General features: G+C 48.0%; 1 protein-coding gene across 1 annotated transcript in view; it reads right to left on the minus strand.

Moving 5' to 3' along the window:
• The window catches only part of LOC147118250 (uncharacterized), a 70,851-nt gene that overhangs the window by 38,530 nt on the left and 10,570 nt on the right, over nucleotides 1–21,751 (minus strand). The window contains exon 3 of the mRNA XM_085984344.1: nucleotides 2,899–2,904. Coding sequence (XP_085840470.1) covers nucleotides 2,899–2,904 — 6 coding nt within the window. The remainder of the gene's footprint in view (nucleotides 1–2,898; nucleotides 2,905–21,751) is intronic.

A 21,751-nucleotide genomic window follows, 5' to 3' on the forward strand; every position in this document is an offset into this window, starting at 1 on the left:
ACGTCACTATCGGGCCTCAGCCTCAGCGCCGGGGAGGAAGGCCCCGCCCCCTTGCCGCGCCGCCATTGGTTGGAGGACCAGGCCGCCCAGTTCAGTCCTCCCAGCTCAGCCCTCTTCCTATTGGTCAGCGCTCCCGTCAGTCAGAATCACATTGCTCCGGCTCACTCCGCCACCCCGCGCGGATCAAACCGCTCCGTTCGGCGTCCGCGGAGGTCCCGCCCGCCCGACTCTCAGGTTTGCTTTTTCTGGTATTTTTCTTTATATTCTCGCTCTCCGCTCCCCCTTCACCTCGATTTAAATCGATTCCCCAACACTTTACTTTACCCCGGCCTCTTCACCGGGCCAACTTCCGTCTTCTCCTCAGAGGCCCCGCGCAGGCGCACTGGCAGCCTCGTTTTGTGTTGGGGCCAAATGAGCATGCGCGGCCCCGCCTCTCCACATTTAAAGGGACACCCACCCACACACAGAATCACACAGAATCCCCACAGTGCAGATAGAGGCCATTTCGGCCCATCGAGCCTGCACCGACACATATCCCACCCTATCCCCATAACCCCACGTATTTAATCCCCTAACACTAAGGGTCAATTTATCATAGCCAAATCAACCTAACCCGCACATCTTTGGACTGTGGGAGGAAACCGGAGCACCCGAAGGAAACCCACGCAGACACAGGGAGAATGTGCAAACTCCACACCCACACCCTGCACATTTAAAGGGACACCCACCCCCTCTACATTTAAAGGGACACACACCCCCTCCACATTTAAAGGGACACCCACCACCTCCACATTTAAAGGGACATCCACCCCGCCACATTTAAAGGGACACCCACCTCCTCCACATTTAAAGGGACTCCCTCCCCCCATCTCATGTCCTCTACTGTGGAGGAGGAATTCCTTGAGTGTTTACGGGATGGTTTCCTGGACCAATATGTCGAGGAACCAACCAGAGATCAGGCCATCTTAGACTGGGTATTATGTAACGAGAAAGGATTAATTAGCAATCTTCTTGTATGAGGCCCCTTGGGTTGGAGTGATCATAATATGATCGAATTAGCACTGTTGCCTCACAGCGCCAGGGACCCGGGGTCAAATCCGGCCTCGGGTGACTGTCTGTGTGGAGTTTGCACATTCTCCCCGTGTTTGCGTGGGTTTTCTCCGGGTGCTCCGGTTTCCTCCCACAGTCCAAAGATGTGCGGGTTAGGTTGATTGGCTATGATAAAAATTGGCCCTTAGTGTTAGGGGGGATTAAATACGTGGGGTTACGGGGATAGGGCTTGGGTGGGATGGCTGTCGGTGTAGGGACCGGGTGCTCGGGTTTGGATGATCAGCCATGATCTCGTTGAATGGCGGAGCAGGCTCGAAGGGCCGAATGGCCTGCTCCTGCTCCTATCTTCTATGTTTCTATGTTTCATTAAGATGGAGAATGAAGTTGTTGACTCAGAGATTAGGGTCCTAAATTTAAATAAAGGAAACTACGATGGTCTGAGGAGCAAGTTGGGTAGGATTGATTGGGGAATGTCACTCAAAGGGTTGACGATGGACAGGCAATGGCAAACATTCAAAGACCGCATGGATGAACTACAGAATTTGTTCATCCCAGTTTGGCATAAAAATAAAACAAAAGAGGTGACTCAACCGTGGCTAACAAGGGAAATTAGGGATAGCATAAGATCCAAGGAGAGGACATATAAATTGGCCAGAAAAAGCAGTAAACCTGAGGATTGGGAGCAGTTTAGGATTCAACAAAGGAGGACAAAGGGATTAATTAAGAAGGGGAAAATAGAATATGAGAGTAAGTTTTCAGGGAAAATAGAATGAGAGTAAGTTTGCAGGGAACATAAAAACTGACTGTAAAAGCTTTTATAGATATGTGAAGAGAAGAAGAACATAAGAACATAAGAAGTAGGAGCAGAAGTAGACCATACGGCCCCTCGGGCCTGCTCCACCATTCAATAGGATCATGGCTGATCTAAACCTAAACTCACGTCCACTTCCCTGCCCGCTCCCCGTAACCCCTAATTCCCTTATCAGTTCGGAAACTGTCTATCTCCGTTTTAAATTTATTTAATGTCGCAGCTTCCACAGCTATCTGAGGTAGCAAATTCCATAGATTTACCACCCTCTGAGTGAAGAAGTTTCTCCTCATCTCAGTTTTGAAACGGCAGCCGCTTATTCTAAGATTATGCCCCCTAGTTCTAGTCTCACCCATCAGTGGAAACATCATCCCCGCATCCACCAGATCAAGCCCCCTCACAATCTTATATGTTTTGATAATATCGCCTCTCATTCTTCTGAATTCCAATGAGTAGATGCCCAACCTACTCAACCTTCCCTCATAAGTCAACCCCCTCATCTCCGGAATCAACCGAGTGAACCTTCTCTGAACTGCCTCGAGAGCAAGTATATCTTTTCTTAAATATGTAAACCAAAACTGTACGCAATATTCCAGGTGTGGCCTCACCAGTCCCCTGTATAACTGAAGCAAGACTTCCCTGCTTTTACACTCTATCCCCCTTGCAATAAAAGCCAAGATTCCATTGGCCTTCCTGATCACCTGCTGTACCTGCATACTAACGTTCTGTGTTTCATGCACCAGGACCCCCAGATCCCTTTGTACTGTAGCACTTTGCAGTTTCTCTCCATTTAGATAATAACTTGCTCTTTGATTTTTTCTGCCAAAGTGCATAACCTCCCACTTTCCAACATTATATTCCATCTGCCAAATTTCTGCCCACTCACTTAGCCTGTCTATGTCCTTTTGCAGGTTTTTTATGTCCTCCTCACTCACTGCTTTCCCTCCCATCTTTGTATCGTCGGCAAACTTGGATATGTTGCACTCGGTCCCCTCCTCCAAATCGTTAATATAGCTTGTAAAGAGTTGGGGTCCCAGCACTGACCTCTGCGGAACACCACTAGTTACTGATTGCCAACCCGAGAATGAACCATTTATTCCAACTCTCTGTTTTCTGTTAGATGGCCAATCTTCCACCCATGCCAGTATATTACCCCCAATCCCGTGATTTTTTATCTTGTGCAGTAATCTTTTGTGTGGCACCTTGTCAAATGCCTTTTGGAAGTCCAAATACACCACATCCACTGGTTCCCCTTTATCCACCCTGTTTGTTACATCCTCAAACAATTCGAGCAAATTTGTCAAACATGACTTCCCCTTTATAAAACCATGCTGACTCTGTCCGATTAAATTATGCTTATCCAAATGTCCTGTTACTGCTTCCTTAATAATGGACTCCAACATTTTACCAACCACAGATGTTAGGCTAACTGGTCAATAGTTTCCAACCTTTTGTCTACCTCCCTTTTTAAATAAGGGCATTACATTAGCAGTTTTCCAATCTGCTGGGACCTTGCCTGAATCTAGGGAGTTTTGGAAAATTACCACCAATGCATCCGCAATCCCCACCGCTACCTGTCTCAAGACCCTAGGATGTAAGCCATCAGGTCCAGGGGATTTATCCGCCTTAAGTCCCATTATCTTACCGAGTACCATCTCCTTAGTGATTTTAATCGTGTTTAGCTCCTCCCCCCCATAGCCCCCTGTTTCTCCAGTGTTGGGATATTTTTAGTGTCGTCTACTGTAAAGACTGATACAAAATATTTGTTGAGCGTTTTTGCCATCTCCATGTTCCCCACTACTAACTTCCCAGTCTCGTCCTCTCAGGGACCAACATTCACTTTAGCCACCCTTTTTCTTTTTATATAACTGTAGAAACTCTTGCTATCTGTTTTTATATTTTTTGCTAGTTTACTTTCATAATCTATCTTCCCTTTCTTAATTAATGTTTTAGTTATTCTTTGCTGGCTTTTAAATACTTCCCAATCTTCTATCCTCCCACTAGATTTGGCTACTTTATATGCCCTTGTTTTCAGTCGGATACTGTCCTTTATTACTTTATTAGCCACGGATGGCTGTCTTTTCTTTTATGCCCCTTTTTCCTCAGTGGAATATATTTTTCTTGAAAGTTGTGAAATATCTCCTTGAATGTACACCACTGCTCATTTACCGTCTTACACGTTAATCTATTTTCCCAGTCCACTTTAGTCAACTCTGCTCTCATACCTTCATAGTCTCCTTTATTTAAGCCTAGTACGCTGGTTTGAGATCCAACTCTCTCACCCTCCAACTGAATTTGGAATTCAACCATGTTATGGTCACTCATTCCAAGGGGATCCTTTACTAGGACATTTTTTATTAATCCTGTCTCAATACACAGGACCAGATCTAAGATTGCCTGGGACAGTGTAGAGGGAACTTTACTCTGTATCTAACCCATGCTCTACCTGCCCTCATGAGCAAATTTGGCTAGGGTAAATAAAATCAGAGAGTTAAATGCGTGGCTCAAAGACTGGTGTCGGAGAAATGGGTTTTGCTTCTTGGGACACTGGCACCATTACTGGGACAGGAGAGAGCTGTTCCGTTGGGACGGAGTTCACTTGGCCAGTGCTGGGACTAGAATCCTGGTGAATCGAATAACTAGGGCTGTAGAGAGGGCTTTAAACTAATTAGTGGCGGGGAGGTTTCAAGAGAGCCTGGTTGGTTCAGTAACATACTGCTCAAGGAACCCGTCCCTAATGCACTCTATGAACTCTTCCTCAAGGCTGCTCTGCCCAATTTGATTTGTCCAGTCAATATGAAAGTTAAAATCTCCCATGATTATAGCTGTTCCCTTATTACAAGCCCCAACGATTTCCTGATTTATACTCCAACCAATAGAGTTGCAACTGTTAGGAGGCCTATAGACTACGCCCACTCATGACTTTTTCCCCTTATTATTCCTTATTTCCACCCAAACCGTTTCACTATCCTGATCCTTTGACCCAATATCATTTCTCACTATTGCAGTGATTCCATCCTTTATTAACACAGCCACCCCATCTCCTTTTCCTTCCTGGCTGTCCTTACTAATACTCAAATACCCCTCGATGTTTAGTTCCCAGTCATGGTCACCCTGCAGCCATGTCTCCGTAATGGCCACCAGATCACACCCATGTGTAGTTATTTGTACCGTCAACGCGTCTATTTTGTTACGAATGCTGCGTGTATTCAGATAAAGAACTTTTAAATATGTTTCGTGACAATTTATTCCTGCTTTTACCCCCTTTACAACTTTACCTTTATCTTTATATATTCTGTCCCTTCCTGACACGCTCTGGTTTTTAATTCCTCTACTGCTACCTTGCTCTATTGCCTTTTCCGCTGACATTTTTATTTTTCGCTCTCTTGAAACCTCCCCCCCACTAATTAGTTTAAAGCCCTCTCTACAGCCCTAGTTATTCGATTCGCCAGGATTCTAGTCCCAGCACTGGCCAAGTGAACTCCGTCCCAACGGAACAGCTCTCTCCTGTCCCAGTAATGGTGCCAGTGTCCCAAGAAGCAAAACCCATTTCTCCCACGCCAGTCTTTGAGCCACGCATTTAACTCTCTGATTTTATTTACCCTAGCCAAATTTGCTCATGAGGGCAGGTATAGCACGGGTTAGATACAGAGTAAAGCTCACTCTACACTGTCCCATCAAACACTTCCAAGGCAGGTACAGCACGGGTTAGATACAGAGTAAAGCTTCTTGTACACTGTCCCATCAAACACTCCCAGGGCAGGTACAGCACGGGTTAGATACAGAGTAAAGCTCCCTCTACACTGTCCCCATCAGACACTCCCAGGGCAGGAACAGCACGGGTTAAATACAGAGTAAAGCTCCCTCTACACTGTCCCATCAAACACTCCCAGGGCAGGTACAGCATGGGTGAGATGCTGAGTAAAGCTCCCTCTACACTGTCCCATCAAACACTCCCAGGGCAGGTACAGCACGGGTTAGATACAGAGTGTCAGCCGTGGCTCAGGCGGCAGCACTCTGGCCTCTGAGTCAGAAGGTTGTGGGTTGAAGTCCCACTCCAGAGACTCGAGTCTAAAACTCTGTGCTGCCCCTCCAGTGCAGTGCTGAGGGAGTAAAGCCCAGTGCAGAGTAAAGTTCCATCTGCACTGCTCCACCAACAGGCCTGAGCCCCAAACTCAGAAGAGCGCCCTCTGCTGCATTCCACTTGTCTCAGCAGCGGGAGAAGTAGGCGGCGGAGGTCCCGCCCCTCGGACACCCCGATTGGTTGGAGGACCCGCTGCCACCTCAGTCCTCCGAGCTCCGCCCGCTCTCTCCCTATTGGTCGGAGCTCCCGTCAGTCACCGCCGTGGAGTTGATGACGTGCCCCAGTCCGGCTCCCTGCAGAAGACAAGGGGCTGCGGCTGCTCAATCCGCTCCGCTCGGTGCCGGGAGGGCGCTGAGACAGTACGGTTTGTATTTTCTTTTTATTTATCTCCCCGCCCGCGCTTCTCTCCGCTATATATAAAAAAACCCTGATTAAACTCACTTTCCGCCGGTGATCCGGACTCTCGCGGTTGCCTGGGCCTTCCCAGAATGCGAGACGCTGCACAGACGCGGCTCATCCTCGGGAGCGGGGCCTGGTGGCCCATGCAGAGTAGGGAGAGGGGGCGGGGCCTGTTCAGAGCCCGCGCTCACCTTGGAGCGGTGCATGCGGAGTAGGGGGAGGGGGCGGGGCCTGTTCAGAGCCCATGCTCACCTTGGAGCGGTGCATGCGGAGTAGGGGGAGGGGGCGGGGCCTGTTCAGAGCCCATGCTCACCTTGGAGCGGCGCATGCGGAGTAGGGGGAGGGGGCGGGGCCTGTTCAGAGCCCGCGCTCACCTTGGAGCGGCGCATGCGGAGTAGGGGGAGTGGGCGGGGCCTGTTCAGAGCCTGCGCTCACCTTGGAGCGGCGCATGTGGAGTAGGGGGAGGGGGTGGGGCCTGTTCAGAGCCCGCGCTCACCTTGGAGCGGCGCATGCGGAGTAGGGGGAGTGGGCGGGGCCTGTTGAGAGCCCGCGCTCACTTTGGAGAGTCACATGCGGAGTAGGGGGAGGGGGCGGGGCCTGTTCAGAGCCCGCGCTCACCTTGGAGCGGCGCATGCGGAGTAGGGGGAGTGGGCGGGGCCTGTTCAGAGCCCGCGCTCACTTTGGAGAGTCGCATGCGGAGTAGGGGGAGGGGGCGGGGCCTGTTCAGAGCCCGCGCTCACCTTGGAGCGGTGCATGCGGAGTAGGGGAAGGGGCGGGGCCTCTTCAGAGCCCGCGCTCACCTTGGAGCGGCGCATGAAGGGGAGGGGGCGGGGCCTGTTCAGAGCCCGCTCTCACTTTGGAGAGGCGCATGCGGAGTAGGGGGAGGGGGCGGGGCCTGTTCAGAGCCCGCGCTCACTTTGGAGCGGCGCATGCGGAGTAGGGGGAGGGGGCGGGGCCTGTTCAGAGCCCGCGCTCACCTTGGAGCGGCGCATGCGGTGTAGGGGGAGGGGTCGGGGCCTGTTCAGAGCCCGCGCTCACCTTGGAGCGGCGCATGCGGAGTAGGGGGAGGGGGCGGGGCCTGTTGAGAGCCCGCGCTCACTTTGGAGAGTCACATGCGGAGTAGGGGGAGGGGGCGGGGCCTGTTCAGAGCCCGCGCTCACCTTGGAGCGGCGCATGCGGAGTAGGGGGAGTGGGCGGGGCCTGTTCAGAGCCCGCGCTCACTTTGGAGAGTCGCATGCGGAGTAGGGGGAGGGGGCGGGGCCTGTTCAGAGCCCGCGCTCACCTTGGAGCGGTGCATGCGGAGTAGGGGAAGGGGCGGGGCCTCTTCAGAGCCCGCGCTCACCTTGGAGCGGCGCATGAAGGGGAGGGGGCGGGGCCTGTTCAGAGCCCGCTCTCACTTTGGAGAGGCGCATGCGGAGTAGGGGGAGGGGGCGGGGCCTGTTCAGAGCCCGCGCTCACTTTGGAGCGGCGCATGCGGGGGAGGGGGCGGGGCCTGTTCAGAGCCCGCGCTCACCTTGGAGCGGCGCATGCGGTGTAGGGGGAGGGGTCGGGGCCTGTTCAGAGCCCGCGCTCACCTTGGAGCGGCACATGCGGAGTAGGGGGAGGGGGCGGGGCCTGTTCAGAGCCCGCGCTCACCTTGGAGCGGCGCATGTGGAGTAGGGGGATGGGGTGGGGCCTGTTCAGAGCCCGCGCTCACCTTGGAGCGGAGCATGCGGAGTAGGGGGAGGGGGCGGGGCCTGTTCAGAGCCCGCGCTCACCTTGGAGCGGTGCATGCTGAGTAGGGGGAGGGGGCGGGGCCTGTTCAGAGCCCGCGCTCACCTTGGAGCGGCGCATGTGGAGTAGGGGGATGGGGTGGGGCCTGTTCAGAGCCCGCGCTCACCTTGGAGCGGCGCATGCTGAGTAGGGGGAGGGGGCGGGGCCTGTTCAGAGCCCGCGCTCACCTTGGAGCGGCGCGTGCGGAGTAGGGGGAGGGGGCGGGGCCTGTTCAGAGCCCGCGCTCACCTTGGAGCGGCGCAGGCGGAGCAGGGGGAGGGGGCGGGGCCTGTTCAGAGCCCGCGCTCACCTTGGAGCGGCGCATGCGGAGTAGGGGGAGGGGGCGGGGCCTGTTCAGAGCCCGCGCTCACCTTGGAGCGGCGCATGCGGAGTAGGGGGAGGGGGTGGGGCCTGTTCAGAGCTCTCCTCCAACAATGAGAACAACAACAACTTGTATTTCTATAGCGCCTTTAACGTAGGAAAATGTCCCAAGGCGCTGCACAGGAGTATTGTAAGACATTGAAAAATGTGACCCCGAGCCACAGAAGGAGAAATTCGGGCACATGGCCAAAAGCTTGGTCACAGAGGTGGTTTTTGATCAGCCATGATCTCATTGAATGGCGGAGCAGGCTCGAGGGGCCGAATGGCCGACTCCTGCTCCTGTTTTCTATGAAAGAGAGGCGGAGAGGTTCAGAGAGGGACTTCCAGAGCTTAGGGCCGAGGCAACAGAAGACACGGCCACTGATGGTGCAGCGATTATAATCAGGGATGCTCAAGAGGGCAGAATTGGAGGAACGCAGGTGTCTCGGGGGCGGGGGAGGAGGTTGTTTTCTTTGGAACCGAGGAGGCTGAGGGGAGACCTGATTGAGGTGCATAAAATTCTGAGGGGCCGAGATAGGAAGGACCTATTTCCCTTGGCAGAGGGGTCCACAACCAGGGGAGCGTAGATTTAAAGTAATTGGTCGGAGGTTTAGAGGGGAGTTGAGGAGAAATGTTTTCACCCAGTGGGTGGTGGGGGTCTGGAACTCACTGCCTGACAGGGTGGTAGAGGCAGAAACTCTCATCACATTTTAAAAGTACTTGGATATGCACTTGAAGTCCCGTAACCTACAAGGCTACGGACCAAGTGCTGGAAAGTGGGATTAGTGTGGATAGCACTTAATCGGCCGGCACGGACAAGATGGGCCGAATGGCCTCCTTCTGTGCCGTAATTTTTCTGTGATTCTATCGCGGGGGGCGGGTGGTTGTGAGGCTGAAGGGAATAACTAAGATAGGGAGGGGCGAGGCCATGGAGGGATTTGAAAACAAGGATGAGAATTTTGAAATCGAATCATTGCTTAACCGGGAGCCAATGTAGATCAGCGAGCACAGGGGTGATGGGTGAACGGGACTCGGCGTTGAGTTACGACACGGGTAGTTTTGGATGACCACAAGTTTACATAGGGTAGAATGTGGGAGGCCAGCCAGGAGTGCGTTGGAATAGTCGAGTCTAGAGGTAACAAAGGGCCGGATGAGGGTTTCAGCAGCGGATGAGCTGAGGCAGGGGTGGAGACGGGCCATGTTACAGAGGTGGAAATAGGCGGTCTTTGTTATGCTGCGGATATGTGTTCGTAAGCTCATTTCAGGGTCAAATATGACACCGAGGTTGTGAACAGTGTGGTTCAGCCTCAGAGAGATGTTAGGGAGAGGGATGGAGTCAGTGGCTCGGGAACAGAGTTTGTGGCAGGGACCGAAAACAATTGCTTTAGTCTTCAATTATTTAATTGGAGAAAATTTCTGCTCACCCAGAACCGGATTAGAGATTGTGGAGGGGTCGAGAGAAGTGGTGGTGAGGTAGAGCTGGGTGTCGTCAGCGTACATGTGGAAACTGATGCTGTGTTTTCAGATGATGTCACCAAGGGGCAGCATTTAGATGAGAAATAGAAGGGGCCCAAGGATAGATCCTTGGGGGACACCAGAGGTAACGATGCGGGAGCGGGAAGAGAAGCCGTTGCAGGTGATTCTGTGGCTACGATTAGATAGATAAGAATGGAACCAGGCGAGTGCAGTCCCACCCAGCTGGACGACGGTGGAGAGGCGTTGGAGAAGGATGGAGTGGTCAACCGTGTCAAAGGCTGCAGACAAGTCAGGAAGGACGAGGAGGGATAGTTTACTTTTGTCACAGTCACAAAGGATGTCATTTGATGAGACTTGATTTGACTTCAGGGCCAAGTCCTTGAGGTGGATTGGGTTGTTTCTGGCCCACTGGTTATTGTGGGCATGGCTGGACACAAGTGGGACCGGCTCTACCCTGTTTGTTCTTTGAGTCAAAATTAGCCCATAAAATTCCTGCTTCCCCCTTACCCTTTCTACACTCCTTTTACAGGGTTTTAGAAGTGGAGCATTTACAGACAGGAAGCTCAAACCAAACATCACCTCAAATTCTGACAGTTACGTGATTCCTCAGGACCTGATTCAGTCGCTCCTCCAGTCTGCTGGCACACCCGTGAGTTCACACTGATGAGAAACCTTTTAAATGTTCTGAAAGAGCTTCAAAATCTACAAATACCTGAAGCGACACCAGTGCCTACACACTGGGGGAAACCCGTTCACCGGCCCCGTGTGTGGAAGGGATTCACTCAGCCATCCGCTCCGATGATACACCAGCAAGTTCACACTAGGGAGAGACCTTTAACCCGCTCCGTGTGTGGGAAGGGATTAATTGCACCCTCCATGCTGCTGAGACACCAGCTTGTCCACACCGATGAGAAACCGTTGACCTGCTCCGTGTTTTTGAAGCGATTCTCTCATTCTGCCACCCTCCTGAGACACTAGCTTGTTCACAGTGATGAGATTAAATGTTCTGACTGTGGGAAGAGATTTAAAAGGTCCCAGGACCTGAAGAGACACCAGCTGGAGAGAGCAGGAGAGATTCTGTTCAACTGCTCCGTGTGTGGGAAGAGATTCACTCGGTCCTCGAATCTGCTGGCACACCAGCGAGTTCACACTGGGGAGAGGCCAGTGAAACATTCCGACTGTGGGGAAAGCTTTCAAATGTCCCAGGAGCTGAAAGGACACCAGCTGGAGAGAGCAGGAGAGAGACCGTTCACCTGCTCCGTGTGTGGGAAGGGATTCACTCAGTCATCCAACCTGTTGAGACACCAGCAATATCACACTGGGGAGAGACCGTTCACCTGCTCCGTGTGTGGGAAGGGATTCACTCAGTCATCCAACCTGTTGAGACACCAACAATATCACACTGATGAGAGACCATTTACATGTTCTGTCTGTGGGAAGAGCTTTAAAACCTCTGGGGATCTGAACGGACACCAGCGAGTTCATACTGGGGAGAGACCATTCACCTGCTCCATGTGTGGGAAGGGATTCACTCAGTCATCAAGCCTGGTGAGACACCAGCAAGTTCACACTGGGGAGAGGCCATTCACCTGCTCCGTGTGTGGGAAGGGATTCACTCGGTCATCCCACCTACTGACACACCAGCGATATCACACTGATGAGAGACTATTTAAATGTTCTGTCTGTGAGATGAGCTTTAAAACCTCTGAAGATCTTAAGCAACACCAGCAAGTTCACTCCGATCAGAGACCATTTACATGTTCTGTCTGTGGGATGAGCTTTAAAAGCTCCAGGAATCTGAACAGACACCAGCGAGTTCACACTGGGGAGAGGCCGTTCACCTGCTCTGTGTGTGGGAAGGGATTCACTCGGTCTTCTCACCTGCTGACACACCAGCGAGTTCACATTGTTCTGTAGCGCAGGGCACTGGAGACAGCTGGGGTGACATGAACATGGAATGGATGAATGTTTTATAAATTCTTGTACTGCTGTTTAATGTTTAAGATTGTTGTGCTGATGATTCCCTTTGTTTCACTGTTCATAGAAACATAGAAGATAGGAGCAGGAGTAGGCCATTCGGCCCCTCGAGACTGCTCTGCCATTCAATGAGATCAAGGCTGATCATCCAAATTCAGTACCCTGTCCCTGCCTTCTCCCCATATCCCTTGATCCCTTTAGTTTGAAGAAATATATCCAACTCCTTCTTGAAGAGATTTAATGAATTGGCCTCTACTGCCTTCTGTGGCAGAGAATTCCACAGGTTCACCACTCTCTGGGTGAAGAAATTCCTCCTCATCTCTGTCCTAAATGGCTTACCCCTTATCCTTAGATGGTGTTACACAGAATGTACAGCAGAGAAACAGGCCATTCGGCCCAACTGGTCCATGCCAGTGTGTGGTGATTATTCTTTATGTTTAGTAAGAAGTATTGTGATTGGTTGTTTGTTTCCTGCCTTGGGATATATGCTGTAATCCCATTGGTAGTTGATGTCATGTGATTTGTGGTGGCCATCTTAAATTCAGTTCTTTCCAGCCTTTAGTTGGGACTGGGTGTTGAAGATGTGCTACAGGATTTTTAAGTTAATAAAGCCTAGATTAGAAAGGCAAATCTATTCTTTATTTTAATTTATTAACTTTATGTCAGAATGGAGCGATATCTTCAACCAGAACGATTCAATGCTGACCCTAATTCTGCAGGAGTGGATGATAAATGGAAACATTGGTATTGTACATTTAAAAACTTTTTGGGCGTGTTGGATCAAGAGTCTCTAAATAAGCTGAATATGCTGATCAACTACATTGCTCCGGATGTGTATAAGTATATTTTGGACTTACGAAGTGGCTATTTCTACATTGGAAAAGATTTTTGTTAAACCAAAGAATGAGGTATTTGCACGTCACCTTCTATCTGCCCGTAGGCAGCAGGTGGGAGAATCTTTGGATACTTATTTACAAGCACTGCCTTAGTGTTAACTGTAAGTATAAGGCCGTGACGGCTGAAGAATATAAGGAAGAATCGGTACGGGATGCTTTTATTAATGGATTACTGTCTAGATCAATTCATCAGCGGTTGTTAGAAAATAAGACTTTGGATCTTAAGAGTGCTTTTGAGCAAGCTTCTACATTGGATGTGGCTCAGAGAAGTTCGGATTCTTATGCTTTTTTTAATCGGCCTGTGACTGTGGTTTTGGTAGTTCCGGATGAAAAGGAATTATGTGGACTTAATAGGAGTGGTTTACTAGATTCTGAAACAGTTTCTACTTCAGCGGCTGTTGCCTCTAGGATTCAGAAGTGTTATTTTTGTGGGAACGTCCGGCACCCTCGTCTGAAGTGTCCTGCTCGGGAGGCTGTGTGTAGTAAATGCGGCAAGAGAGGTCATTACGCACGTGTGTGTAAATCATCAGGTTCAATTACCTCCTCTGTGACTATTCAGCCTTTAGATAGGGTGTTTATTGCATCAATTTCTGCTGCATTTGCTCATGGCCTAAACAAAGCTATAGTTACGGCCCAAGTTAATGGGTTGGAAGTGAAGGCCCTTATAGATACGGGCAGTACCGAGAGTTTTATAAGTCTTCAGTTTGCAAAGGAGAAGCATTTGAAAATTTCGCCTGTTTCCTATCAGGTGTGTATGGCTCAGACGACTCTCACTTCACAAGTAGCTGGTTGTTGCCTTGTGAAATTGATTCTTCTAGGTAATACGTATACTGATATACGCCTATCTGTATTGCCTAATCTCTGTGCGGATATTTTGATTGGTCATGATGTGCTTCAGTTACACGAGTCTCTCAGTCTTTCATTTGGCGGGACTAAGCCACCTTTATCTATTTGTGGATTAACCTCTTTATCCATTTCTCCATTATCACTTTTTTCCAATTTGATGCCGGATTGTAAGCCAATTGCTACCAAGTCAAGAAGGTATAGCAGTCAGGATAGAGAATTTATTAATTCTGAAGTTCAACGTCTCTTATTGGAAGGAATCATTGAACCTAGTTGTTCGCCTTGGCGGGCACAGGTAGTTGTCACGACTAACGAGAGACATAAGAAACGAATGGTGATAGACTATTCCCAAACTATTAATAGGTATACTCAATTAGATGCATACCCTTTGCCTAAGATTGATGAGCTTATCAATAAAGTATCTCAGTATAAGGTTTTTAGCACTATTGACCTAAAGAGTGCTTATCATCAGATTCCTATTGTTAAGAAGGATCAACCATATACGGCCTTTGAGGCTGGTGGAAAGCTGTATCAGTTTTGCCGAATACCATTTGGTGTCACTAATGGTGTTGCTTGTTTTCAACGGGCAATGGATGCTTTTATAAGTGATAACTCTCTCTCTGACACCTTTTCATACTTAGATGACATCACGGTGTGTGGCAAATCAAGGGTGGAGCATGATTCTAATTTAGAAAGATTCCTTCAAGCTGCGGAAAAAGTTGGTTTAACTTTCAATAAAGAGAAGTGTACCTTTTTGACCACTGAGGTAAATCTACTGGGGTACATTATCTCGGGAAACAAGATTAAACCAGACCCAGAACGTCTGTGACCATTGATTGATTTACCTTGTCCTACTAATTCTAAGGCTTTGCAATGAGTTGTTGGACTGTTTTCTTACTATTCTAATTGGATTGCAAATTTTTCACAGAAGATCTGGCCTCTTATTCGGGTTACGACATATCCTCTATCATGGGAGGCCAGGACGTGTTTTGATAATTTTAAAAAGGATATCCTTGGAGCAGTTGTGCATTCTATTGATGAGCAGGTTCCTTTTGTGATTGAGACGGATGCTTCTGATTTTGCAATTGGGGCTACTCTGAACCAAAATGGAAGACCTGTGGCCTTTTTCTCACGTACCTTGAACAATAGTGAAAAAAGGCATTCTTCAATAGAGAAAGAGGCGTATGCAATAGTAGAAGCACTGCGTAAATGGAGACATTATTTATCGGGGCGACATTTTACGTTGGTAACTGATCAAAAGTCTGTGTCCTTTATGTTTGATGTCAAACATTTTGGAAAGATTAAGAATGATAAAATAATGAGGTGGAGGATTGAGTTGGCATGTTACCATTTTGATATAGTTTATCGTCCGGGGAAGGATAATGTTGCTGCTGATGCGCTGTCGAGGGCTTATTGTTCTGTGATTCACGGAGATACGCTTATTAATCTTCACAATGCCTTATGCCATCCTGGGGTTACGAGGATGATACATTTCGTACGCAGTAAGAATTTGCCCTTTTCAGTTGAAGACGTCAAGCGGATGACTTCATCATGTTCTATCTGTGCTCGGTGTAAACCGAATTTCTTTAAGCCTCAACGAGCTCATCTTATAAAGGCTACTTCTCCTTTTCAACGTTTGAGCATCAATTTCAAGGGGCCTCTTCCTTCAACTACTCAAAACCGATATATATTTACTGTTGTGGATGAGTTTTCAAGGTTCCCTTTTGCTTTTCCTTGCGCAGATGTATCAGCTGCTACAGTTATCAAATGTCTGACTCAACTTTTTGTCATCTTTGGGATGCCTGCGTATATCCATTCGGATCAGGGAAGTTCTTTTATGTCTTCCCAGTTGAAGGAATACCTTCAGAGATGGGGAATTTCTACTAGCAGAACTACCCCGTATAATCCCCAGGGTAATGGACAGTGCGAACGATACAATGGGGTGATCTGGAAGGCAGTTATGTTGGCTTTGACATCCCGGAACCTTAAGAATACACAGTGGGAAATGGTACTGTCTGATGCCCTGCATTCCATTAGATCATTGCTTTCAACGGCTACTAATGTGACCCCCCATGAAAGGCTCTTTAACTATCCGCGGAGATCTACTACGGGATATTCGGTACCTTCATGGCTTACTATGCAGGGACCTGTGCTGCTTCGACGCCATGTTAGATTGTCAAAATATGATCCTTTAGTGGAGGAGGTGGAGCTGTTGGAGGCAAATTCCCAATATGCTCATATTCGATTCCAAGATGGGAAAGAAAGTACCGTTTCAATTAAAGACTTGGCTCCTTGTGGTGGCCAGCCCTCTTCTGAGGATATTAACAATAGTCATGATTCAGATAATGTGGATGCTGTTACAGATACTACGAATATTTCCAATCCGACTGCAGATAATTATACTTCTATTAGTCAGCCCTCGATGGATGTTCATGACCGTCCCAGTTTACCTCCTGATGGGATTTCTAATCCGGAAACCGTTGAAAATCGGGATATGGATAGCCTTCCTGCAGAAGATACTTCTGTGTCTCCTGGTGTGGGAGGGCAAGGAATTTCACCAAGGTTGAGAAGGTCGACATGAACAAGATATCCGGTCGACCGATTGAAAATTGACTTTTAAATTGATAGTAATGTTTTAAAATTGTTGAAATATTATATTATATTGTTTTAGTTGAGAGATACTTAATACTTATGTGCAATGTTACTATTTGTTGTTGCTCACTTAGTATTGTGCCATGTTGAATAGTTTTATTTTGTCTGTGCATAGTTTTAGTTGTAAATAATTAATTATAAATTGTAAAGGTTATTTAGGTTGGAGTATATTTTAAAAGGAGGGGTGAATGTGGTGATTATTCTTTATGTTTAGTAAGAAGTATTGTGATTGGTTGTTTGTTTCCTGCCTTGGGATATATGCTGTAATCCCATTGGTAGTTGATGTCATGTGATTTGTGGTGGCCATCTTAAATTCAGTTCTTTCCAGCCTTTAGTTGGGACTGGGTGTTGAAGATGTGCTACAGGATTTTTAAGTTAATAAAGCCTAGATTAGAAAGGCAAATCTATTCTTTATTTCACAGTGTTTATGTCCCACACCCACCCTACTTGAATTAACCCGATCAACATCTCCTCCCATTCCTTTCTCCCTCCTGTGTCTTCCCCATAAATCCACCTATGCTGTTCACCTCAACCACTGGGAGTGGGCCTTTGGCGTAGTGGTAGCATCCCCGCCGCTGGGCCAGGTGTAGGGTTTCGAACCCCACTCCAGACAGTCCCGGCAAGTGGAGTCGGAGCTCCGGCTCTAAATTCTGGGTTGACATCCAGCGGGATACTTGCGTCCGTGGGTGTGGGTGCCCCCCCACCTCGTATGGGTTGTGGGAGCCCGTAAAACCCTCCCGCCATAGGACTAACCACCCTAATGGCTGGTATGAAGATGGTTACGGTCACAGAAGGAGCATTAACACGGCCAGAAATACTTCCACCACTTCATACAGTTCCCCAAAGGGAACAGTGTGAAGACACGATCGACGACAACCTCAACTATTCCCTGTGGTAGTGAGTCCCCCATTCTCACCATTCTCTGGGTAAAAAAGTTTCTCCTGAATTCCCTCCTGGATTTATTAGTGACTTTTATATTTATAGCCACATAAATATGATGAGATTCTGTTAAGCTGACCAGTATGTTGTTGTACTTTGTCTTTTTCTGATGAATGAAATATTACTGAGCCCCTGTACCCGTGTTATGGGATGAAGTGCCAGACAAGTGAAGGCACAACATCTGGGTGTGAATCTAATAATAACCTCACGGACCGTATAGGTGTGATAACCAGACGGGCTTGTGGTTATAGTCTGGTCACAGATGGACTAAATTCCCTGAATTAGCGGGAGTTCAGGAGGCGGTCAACAGACGGGTCCAAACAATCCCATTTCCTGAGCGGTAACCAAGCTTGTGTACAAGAACAGGCCACTTAAGCCGTTGTCAGTTGGAACAGACTCGAGAAGATCGCGCGTGAATCCACTGTACTTCTATTCTCCAGATTGAGGGAATTATCACCCGATCTGTGTTATGCAGCGCTCTTAATAAAGCCTGGAGCGACAATCTGTGTTCTTGTGAGCTTGATTATCTAGTATCCGAAACTTTAGCACTCCCAATCATTAGAGTCAGCCTCAGTGTGTGGAAAGGGATTCCCTGGTGTATCCCACCCGCTGACACACCAGAGTGTCCACATTGTGACTGCGGTGGGTCGATTCCACTGTTTTCGATGCCTTTAATCACATCCAGGACTGAACCATGTTAATTCAGGCAACTGGGGCTTGTTAATGTTAAGAGCCCCCAATAACTGGGCTGGATTTAAAGATTATTCCCTGTTCTCTCAGTACCCGTGTGCAGAGAGAAGCTGATTTTATAGAATCATAGAGCACAGTAGGATGCCTTTCGGCCCATTGTGCTGGTGCCGGCTCTCTGAAAGAGCGATGCAATTAGTCCCACTGCCCTGCTCTTTCCCCACAGCCCTGCAAATTTCTGCCTTTAGTATATATCCAATTCCCTTTAGAAAGTTACTGTTGAATCTGCTTCCACCTCCCATTCAGGCAGTGCATTCCAGATCATCACAATTCGCTGTGTAAAAAAATGTCTCCTCATTTCCTCTCTCGATTCTTTTGCCAATGATCTGAAATCTGTGTCCTCTCGTTACCGACCCTCCTGCCAGTGACAACAGCTTCTCCTTGTTTGCTCGATCAAAACCCCTCATAATTTTGAGCACCTTGATCACAGCTCCACTTAACCGTCTCTGCTCCAAGTTATATTTAAAGTCACACAACACCAGGTTATAGTCCAACAGCTTTATTTGAAATCACAAGCTTTCGGAGCGCTGCTCCTTCTTCAGGTGAAGTGGAGAAATGCATAAAGACACAGCTTATATAGTCAGAGAATCATGGCAGTTGGAAAGGTTACCTGTAAACATCTGACATGATTCTCTGACTATATAAGCTGTGTCTTTATGCATTTCTCCACTTCACCTGACGAAGGAGCAGCGCTCCGAAAGCTTGTGATTTCAAATAAAGCTGTTGGACTATAACCTGGTGTTGTGTGACTTTTTACATTTGTCCACCCCAGTCCAACTCCGGCATCTCCACATCAAGTTATATTGCCATTGTTTTGTGAATTGTTGCTGTGATCGAGGTGCTGGATGTCCGTGCCTGGGGAATGGGACATTCTATCCTCATGAGCACCGAGTGTCAGCATCCAGTAATCTCTGGTCAGGGACTGTCTTTTTAAACTGCCTCACCTGAGCTTTTTGACTCCCTGATTTCATTATTAAACATTTCAGAGTTTTTGCAGACTGACCAAGGCTGAACAGATAAATGTGAGGTATTACATTTTGGTTGGAAGAATGGGGAGGTCACTTATCACTTGGAGGGTGCGAGTCCAGGTGGGATAGAGGAACAAAGGGATCTCGGAGTACAAATACACAAATTACTAAAAGTTGTGACACAGGTTAGCAAGGCCATAAAAAAAGCAAACCAAGCACTAGGGTTTATTTCTCGAGGGATAGAATTGAAAAGTAGTGAAGTTATGCTAAACCTGTATCGAACCTTGGTTAGACCACACTTAGAGTACTGCGTACAGTTCTGGTCGCCATATTATAAAAAGGATATAGAGGCACTGGAGAGGGTGCAGAGAAGATTTACAAGGATGATACCAGAAATGCGAGGGTATACATATCAGGAAAGGATGAACAGGCTGGGTCTCTTTTCTCTTGAAAACAGAAGGCTGAGGGGTGACCTAGTAGAGGTCTTTAAAATTATGAAAAATGTTGATAAGAGTGGATACAGAGAGAACGTTTCCACTTGTGGGGAAGAGCATAACTAGAGGCCTCAATATAAGATAGTCACCAAGAAATCCAATTCAGAAGAAACTTCTTTACCCAGAGAGTGGTGAGAATGTGGAACTCGCTGCCACAGGGAGTGGTTGAAGCGAATAGTATCGATGCATTTAAGGGGAGGCTAGACAAGCATATGAGGGAGAAGGGAATCGAGGGTTATGCTGATAGATTTAGATGAGGAAAGACGGGAGGAGGCTCGAGTGGAGCATAAACACCGGCATGGACTGGTTGGGCCGAATGGCCTGTTTCTGTGCCGTATATCCGATGTAATCCTATGTCAAGTATCCCAGCTGGCTTAGCTCCAGGCACTTTAGCTCAGTGGGCAGCACTCTCACCTCTGAGTCAGAAGGTCGTGGGTTCAAGTCCCAGTCCAGAGACTTGAGCATAAAAATCTAGGCTGACACTCCAGTACTGAGAGAGTGCTGCGCTGTCAGAGATGCCGTCTTTCGGATGAGATGTTAAACCGAGGCCCCCGTCTGCTCTTTCAGGTGGATGTAAAAGATCCCATGGCACTACATTGAAGAGCAGTGGCACCGGACTGTGGGCAGCGGGCAGGATTGACGTGTCCACTGACCAATAGGGAGAGAGATTGCGGGAGCTGTGGGTGGGTGACGTGTGGTGGGACGTCATGACGTCAACACCACTTGGTGTTGTTTACCTTTTGTAAATCCATGTTGACTTTGTCTGATCCTGTCACTGTTTTCCAAGTGCTCTGCTATTACATCTTTTATAATGGACTCTAGCATTTTCCCCACTACCGATGTCAGACTTACCGGTCTGTAATTCCCCGTTTTCTCTCTACCACCTTTTTTTAAATAGTGGGGTAACATTAGCTACCCTCCAATCCATGGGAACTGTTCCAGAGTCTATAGAATTTTGGAAGATGACCAGCAATGCATATACTATTTCTAGGGCCACTTCCTTAAGTACCCTAGGATGTAGATTATCAGGCCCTGGGGATTTATCGGCCTTCAATCCCGTCAGTTTCTCTAACAACATTTTCCTACAAATACTGACTTCATTCAATTCCTCTCTCATTAGACCCTATGTTCCTCGACATCTCTGGGAGGTTATTTGTGTCCTCCTTTGTGAAGACAGAACCAAAGTATGTATTTAATTGGTCTGCCTTTTCTTTATTCCCCATTATAAATTCCCCTGATTCTGACCGCAAGGGACCTACACTTGACTTCACCAACCTTTTCATCTTCACATATCTATAGAAGCTTTTACAGTCAGTTTTTATGTTCCCTGCAAGCTTACTCTCATAATCTATTTTCCCCTTCTTAATTAATCCCTTTGTCCTCCTTTGCTGAATCCTAAACTGCTCCCAATTCTCAGGTTTGCTGCTTTTTCTGGCCAAATTATATCTCCTCTCCTTGGATCTTATGCTATCCCTAATTTCCCTTGTTAGCCACGGTTGTGCCACCTTTTGTTTTATTTTTATGCCAAACAGGGATGAACAAATTCTGTAGTTCATCCATGCGGTCTTTGAATGTTTGCCATTGCCTATCCACCGTCAACCCTTTGAGTGACATCCCCCAATCAATCCTACCAACTCGTGCCTCATACCATTGTAGTTTCCTTTATTTAAATTCAGGGCCTTAGTCTCTGAGTAAACGACTTCACTCTCCATTTTAAAGAAGAATTCTATCATATTATGATCGCTCTTCCCCAAGGGGCCTCACACAAGATTGCTAATTAATCCTTTCTCATTATATAATACCCAGTCTAAGATGGCCTGATCTCTAGTTGGTTCCTCGACATATTGGTCCAGGAAACCGTCCTGTATACACTCTAGGAATTTCTCCTCCACAGTATTGTTACTAATTTGGTTAGCCCAATCTATATGTAGATTAAAGTCACCCATGATAACTGCACGCGTCTCTATTTTCCCATTTAATGCCATCCCCAACCTCAGCATTACTGTTTGGGGGTCTGTATGCAACTGCCACTAATGTTTTCTGCCCTTTGGTATTTCTCAGCTCTGCCCATAGATTCCACATCATCAGAGCTAATATCCTTCCTTACTATTGTGTTAATCTCTTTAACCAGAAATGCTACCCCACCTCCTTTTCCTTTTTTTCTGTCCTTCCTGAATATTGAATACCCCTGGATGCTGTATTCCCAGACTTGGTCTTCCTTGAGCCATGTTTCCATAATCCCAATTATATCATATCCGGTTACATTTATTTGCGCAGCTAATTCATCCACCTTATTACGAATGCTG

This window comes from Somniosus microcephalus, chromosome 4, assembly GCF_052327205.1.
Source record: "Somniosus microcephalus isolate GS21.2 chromosome 4, FLI_Smic_1.0, whole genome shotgun sequence".
In the NCBI taxonomy this organism is placed as follows: domain Eukaryota; kingdom Metazoa; phylum Chordata; class Chondrichthyes; order Squaliformes; family Somniosidae; genus Somniosus; species Somniosus microcephalus.